Below are 6,695 nucleotides of genomic sequence, written 5' to 3'. Positions count from 1 at the left end.
CTCTCTCTCTCTCTCTCTCTCTCTCTCTCTCTCTCTCTCTCTCTCTCTCTCTCTCTCTCTCTCTCTCTCTCTCTCTCTCTCTCTCTCTCTCTCTCTCTCTCTCTCTCTCTCTCTCTCTCTCTCTCTCGCTCTCTCTCGCTCTTTCACACATTAAACTTCGTCCCATCATTTGTCGTATTCTTCCTTAGGACATATATACATGTGAATATGACGTGTCTGTATACTTAGGTGTGTGTGTGTGTGTGTGTGTGTGTGTGTGTGTGTGTGTGCGTTTGTTTGTGTGTGTGTTTGTTTGAGTGTTTGTTTGTTTGCAATTGATTGGATTTCCTTGTGTTAATTGCGTTACACAGGCGTTATCGTAAAAGCAATTCTGCGCGAATATTTTTTTGCGAAGCTAAACAACAGCTTTGTTAGTAGAAGAAAAAAGGAGTTTTTTTCTCTTTAAGATAGATAAAAAAAAAGAAAAAAAAAAGAAATAAAAATCAAATGCGATACTGTTCGATCAATGTAAATCTGTCGCGCAAATAAGATGTATGGTATCATCACTGCTGTTGACAGGCCTGTTTATAATTCTTCATTTTAAACCATGTATAATATTATACTATACTGTATTTTTATTTTATTACTTGTTTTTTTTTTTTTTTTTTTTTTTTTGTATTTTTTTGAATTTTTTTATTATTAATTTCAGTTAAATATAGTTATAGTATACTTATCTATTCGTTATTATTATACTTATGTTCATAATCGTTAGTATGTGGATTTAGTATTTTTTAATCATTAAATATTATTACCTTATATTATATATAATATATATATATGTATGTATATATATATTTTTTACATTGGTTAGAACTTCTTCTTCTTCTTCACAATTCATTTATTAAGTAAATCAATTTAATATAGAACGGCTCGTTATGAGCGGCGTTGTCGTGAGATTGGCTTGTCATAGTTAATATTTTTTACTTAACTTTAAAGTCACTTAAATTAAGTTTTCCATTTTTTTCTCTCTTTCTCTCTCTCTCTCTCTCTCTTTCTCTCTCTCTCTCTCTCTCTCTCTCTCTCTCTCTCTCTCTCTCTCTCTCTCTCTCTCTCTCTCTCTCTCTCTCTCTCTCTCTCTCTCTCTCTCTCTCTCTCTCTCTCTCTTTCTAACACTATCTATTCTTTCATTTAAACGTATATACGATGTGTATGTATGTGTATGTGTGTGATTCCATCATTTTATTGCGCAGTATTTTTTTTTTTCTTTTTTTATACGTCGATCGGTCTCCGGATGGAGATTTTTACTTTTTTTTAAATAGGTTTTAATTCGCTGTTTATTGCGCGTGTCTTGAATTATCGTACTTGTCGTTTGTATTAGAACCAGTACGAGGCAAAACAGGTTCTTCGACAAACGATCAAATGACCGACACTGATTTCGTTCGACCATTTCTGCCCTTTTATATCACAAGAGGCCCGCCAATACTTTGGGGGTATTTGGCGATATAATTTTTCGATTTGAACGTATTCTTTTTAAAATTAGATTTCACTTCTCTTTTCTAGTTTAGTTTTTTATTTAAATGTTTTTGTTGTATTTTGTTTTGTTTTGTTTTCTTTTTTTTTTTCTTTTCTCGCTTTTAGTTTTAAACTCTATAATTAATGGTACAGAGACACATTGAACATTGGCACGACAGGTGGCATTTTAGATTTACATAAGTTTCATTTTTTTTTTATTTTGTTTAATTTTTTTTTTTTTTTTTTTGCTTCCCCCTCCCCCCCTCCCCCCCTCTTTCCTTTTAATATAATAAAATTTATGTTATTGCGATAACATTTGGTATCGTTGCGTCCTTGCTTTGTTAAAAAGCTTAACAAGCTGAGACGTCAATGCTCGTAAAGTTTTGATTAGATTGGTACAGTCTAAGTTTGATACTCGTTTTAAAACAGTTTTCACGACTGCACGAGTAATAAAATGGAACACTCTTAGACATGATCTAAGACTTAATAATTCTGTACGGATCAATACAGCAAAATTTAATAAGAGACAACCAAAAATTTTTGTCGTAGCATACAGTAAATCCTTTTGATATATATGTTTTTATTTTTCTTTGTCCCTTTCTCCTAAAGCATTTCAAACTTTCCACTTCTACCATAATTGCCACAACAATGTATGTATCATTCAATGACAATTTAGAACTTCATATGTTCAAATACACGTGTAAGTATATTTTAATTTTTTTTTTTTTTTTTGCTCATCATCGGGGTGTTTTCCATTTAAACTGCATGCATACTTATCTCACAATCAATATCAAGAGATGATCCCTGTAACCTGTAATGACTTTTTAGGGAAGCACGAGTCTTCTCATGACGATTGAATCAAGTGTATAGACTATATTAGTCACATAACAATTAAATATCGCTCTTGTAATTGTAACATTTTTTTTGGCTGTTTCTCAATTCTTTGTTCGACCTTAATCACAAAGAATGAAGAGTTAAGTAGTTCTTTGTTTTTTCTTTTCCTTTCATCATTATTGTTATTGTTTTTTTTTTTCTTTTGTTTTTTTCTTTTTCCAATTTGTGTCCCTACAATGTAATTGACATTATGAGAAGACTTTCAACAGTTCCATTTAAATCCAATAAAAATGTTCTCAATTGTCACATTTCATCGGTAATATTAACATTCGCCGACTATTTTTAGTACAGATGCTTAACCAAAAATAAGATAATGTGTATGTACGTAGAATTGTTGGATAATATCTGGTCTCAAGATAAACGTATCAAAATACAACCACTAACTCCTTCGACATTCTTGGAACAAGTAGAGTAAAATTCTAGCAAAACGAGAAGGAAAAAAAAGAAAAAAGAAATGAAAGGAAAAAGACAAAAGAAAATCGAAAATAGGTAATGTATGTGTATACTATATATATGTGTATATATATCAATCCATATATATATATATAAATATATATATATATATATATGTATGTATGCATGTACTTGTACGGTCACAATCGTAGTAGAAATACGAGTCGTAAAATTTATCGAAGTTACATCGTTTTATACCATTCTTTCTCAACATTCGTCATGTATTGAGTATTTCGTGTCTTATTTCGCATGATATTGGGAGCTGCCTACATGGACTCACCTCCCAAAAGATCTCCGGGCAGGTAAGAATTCAACGAGCTTGGCGTAGCTCTTTGTTGATCGCCGCTATCGATGCCTGCGTTACTCCATAATGAATTACCACCGGGTGGGGCTCCCCAAAGCTGACTTGAGCTACCGCCCCACGTGTCTGGGGGAGGACCGGCTTTGCTGGTAGTTCTGAGACCCCATCCAGAACCCGCCGTTCCAGCGGTTTGTTGCTGACCGCCGTGGCCGAGATGTTGCAACAGTGTGTGAACCTCACTGTCAGCAGGAGATTCGGCAAATATTGTCGTGTTGCCAAGAACGCAGTTGTTCAGTGCTCCTTGTGCCTAAATATATCATCAACATCGATATGGTGCCAGAAACATACGTGAACTGTGTTGTGCATAATAGATCACAAACAGCTGAATTTATTATGTGTACGATTCTTGATATTAAAATTCAAATAGCACTCGCGCAATATATGGTTACATTAATGTATAATTTAGTTAAAAAAAAATAATAAACAACATACCACGGTAGTTTTTCTATACTGAATATTTTCCGAGGAAATCAAAAGATAAGTGTAGTACCCAATGCGCAGAATAAACATTGCAAGTACAGGCTTCACAGTGCTCAAGTTGGGCAAGTTTAGAGGAAAGCTTTGTAAACATGGGAAGGGGGGTTACTAGAGATCTGATATTTTTTCATCGTAATGACTAAATACAGCAAAATTACATACACACTAGAGTGTCCGTTAGTTTAGTAGTTTTGCAATTTTTTCGATTGCACCACTGAAATATGTTCATATTGTAGAAAACCAAACCTGTATATACATATATAAAATTTTCAAACAATATCAATACGTGCCAGGGAGGGTGATTGAAATTTTGAATATAAGATACATCGAAATTGTCGATGTTTTTTTAATTGTTTTTCCTTTTCTTTTGTAAACTAAAATGAACCGATAAAATCAATTTGATGCGTAAAAACAATGTTTATATTTCGAATTGAACGTAGGGGAAAAATAATAAGGGATGAGTGGACACGTAATCCGTAGATAAAGATACTCAATCAAACCGTAAAAATTATTTTCTTGTGAATTACAACTAAGAATAAGTAGACTTTTGAGATTTAGTATATATTGTTTTTTTTTTTCATTCCTATGTCAAGATGGAAGTGTAAACATTGTTCTCAAACATCGAATTGATTTTCGAAGTCCATTTTGATTTATGAAAGAGCAAAAAAAAAATTAAAAAGAAATAAATAATAAAAGTAACTGACTGGCAAAAATACGGGGGTTTTAGAGGAAACCTTCAGTTTTAGTACTTGTAGAGGAAGAAAGACAAATAAAAAATGGGGCACTTTTGGAGAAATAGGGGAACCACTGTGTAACTGGCAAATATAGCCTGTGAAAAATTCGTTATGGCATTTGTACGAAACGTTTACGTAACATTATCAATTGGTAACTGAGAGTTTAGATTATTGAAACAGTTGTACAAACAAGTAGCGTGAAATATGAAAAGAATTGGTCCAAGGTATGACATGATGATAACGCAATAGAATCAACGAGAACATACCTTGATAGCTTCATCTCTCGACGAATATTTAGCCAAAGCAATTCCGTGGTTCAAATACAGTCTGAAGTCTTGTACAGGCCCATGCTGCATGCACAATGTCTTCAGCGTAGATCCATCGATTTGTGGCGTCAGGTTTTTCAGCAAAAGCCAAGTTGAGACCCAGGCAGCGTTACCAACGGTACCGGATTGAAGACCCCATGAACTGGACGATCGATTAACTCCGGCCAAACCAACCCAACCATTACTGGCACTTGCACCGCCCTTGCTTCCTAAGCCAGGAGGAGGTCCTCGAGCTTTGCTCATCGGAGCGCCCCATAACTCAGAAGTAACAGCGGTAGGCGGTGGAGCAGATTCACCCCAGGTATTCTTAGAACTGCTCAACGAGAAAATATTAATTCAGTTACGTAATGACACAATGTTCAAATTCGATGACAAGTGTGCAGCAAGCAACTGTTCTCTATTTTTCAACACATCAATAAGCCTACCTGGCAAAAACGCTGGGTGTCGTTGCTGGCGGGTTGAAACTCCAAGTCGAGTTACTCAGACTGGGGATCGACGTGTCCGCGTTGGCTGAAGGTGGCGGCGAGGTTTTGGTGGTCGATGAAAATATTGCGTCGGGATCTTTAATGGCAGCAAGCGACAAAGGCGAGCGTACCACTGATCCGGGAGTAATACTTGGATCATCCTCAATGCTCTTCATCTGATTCCCCTAAAACGTTATCAAATATAGGTGGACCCGGACAATCCTTAAGTACTAAATCCTAATCACCTATTTATCAAGTATCAAGTAGACCTGCGATATTTATGTTCACTTTAGTTCGAATCTAGATGTTTAACAGTTTATTTAGTTTTGGAAGTCTGATATATACGTATGTAATTGCTGCCAGTATTGGGAGTGGATTACCTTCCATGGCTTGCCAGGTTCAAACTCTGGTACCAGATCGGTGAAAGCAGCACCACCGGGTTGCCAGTCTTTCCCATCTGTAGAATCACTGGTACCAGCGTCTGGCCATCCGCTGTCACCAAGTCTGGAAGACCAGGTCCCGTCTCCTTGTCCTAGTAAAGGATTCATGTTAGGGCTGCTGTGTGATTGAGTGAGACCACCTGGTGTAGTCGGCGGTTTGCTTGTAGTACCGGGAGCTCGTGAAAATTCATTAGTACCAAGATCGCCTTCTTTGTCCAGGGATGGTAGCTTCCACTGATTCAAACGAGACTGTTGTTGGCTCTGCAAGAGAACGAAATTTTTTTAATGACAAATTCAAAGTATCCAATGTTCCGATTGTCGCAAGGTATTGTCAAATCATCACACATTTTATAAATCTTTTAACAGTAGACGGAAATTTGCCAATTATAATACATTTTCATTTATTGATTCTTACTACTTGAGGCTCCTTGTTCATGGTCAAGTCACTGAAGGTATTTTGCAACGCAGACATAGGATCATGTACAGATGTTTTATAATAATCAGATGCTTGAGATGGCGTTGCTGGATGTTGTTGCTGCTGTTGTTGTTTCATGTACGTTGCTTGTTGAACTGCAATTTGATTTTGCAGATTGGCGATCTGTTGTTTAGTCTTAGTTATTTGTACGCTAATCTGCAGTCCCGTTTGACTGTTTCCTTTCAGCGTTAACTGCACTGAATGTTGCTGATGCAATTGTTGAAGCACTTTGATTTGCTGCAACAGCTGGTTAAGTAGGATCAAGGTCTGAGGAGCCAACGGCTGGTTCAATATCTGATGATTCAAATAGCCTTCCTGAACAGCCAATTGAATTTGTTGTACGAGCATTCGGAGTTGTTGGGTAGAGGGCTGATTTTGTGGCGTTCTTGACGTCTGGACATACAGAAAATATGAAATTTGATTTATAAAAAGGTGGGAAAAAAAAGGATAAAAAATAGAAAAAATAAAATTATACTCAAATGTAAATACGTCGCATTGTACTAAAAGTTTTCAATATCTATAAACAAACAATCGATCTACTTCTACGCGAGACACGTTACATGATTCAACTAAAAATATA

General features: G+C 35.9%; 1 protein-coding gene across 10 annotated transcripts in view; it reads right to left on the bottom strand.

The window, feature by feature from the left end:
- LOC124298944 (trinucleotide repeat-containing gene 6C protein) overlaps window positions 1-6,695 on the bottom strand; it is a 47,428-nt gene that overhangs the window by 23,921 nt on the left and 16,812 nt on the right. For 6 of the 10 annotated variants that reach the window (XM_046751644.1, XM_046751652.1, XM_046751647.1 and 3 more), the window contains 5 exons: window positions 6,056-6,508; window positions 5,581-5,901; window positions 5,162-5,385; window positions 4,677-5,049; window positions 3,119-3,446 (listed from right to left, as the gene is read on the bottom strand). In XM_046751644.1, coding sequence (XP_046607600.1) covers window positions 3,119-3,446; window positions 4,677-5,049; window positions 5,162-5,385; window positions 5,581-5,901; window positions 6,056-6,508 — 1,699 coding nt within the window. Of the gene's footprint in view, window positions 1-31; window positions 3,447-4,676; window positions 5,050-5,161; window positions 5,386-5,580; window positions 5,902-6,055; window positions 6,509-6,695 lie in introns of those variants that run through there. The other 4 variants (XM_046751651.1, XM_046751654.1, XM_046751650.1 and 1 more) reach the window with 3 other exon arrangements.

The sequence above is a fragment of the Neodiprion virginianus genome, chromosome 2, assembly GCF_021901495.1.
Source record: "Neodiprion virginianus isolate iyNeoVirg1 chromosome 2, iyNeoVirg1.1, whole genome shotgun sequence".
NCBI lineage: Eukaryota > Metazoa > Arthropoda > Insecta > Hymenoptera > Diprionidae > Neodiprion > Neodiprion virginianus.
This window is presented reverse-complemented; position numbering and strand designations above follow the sequence as displayed.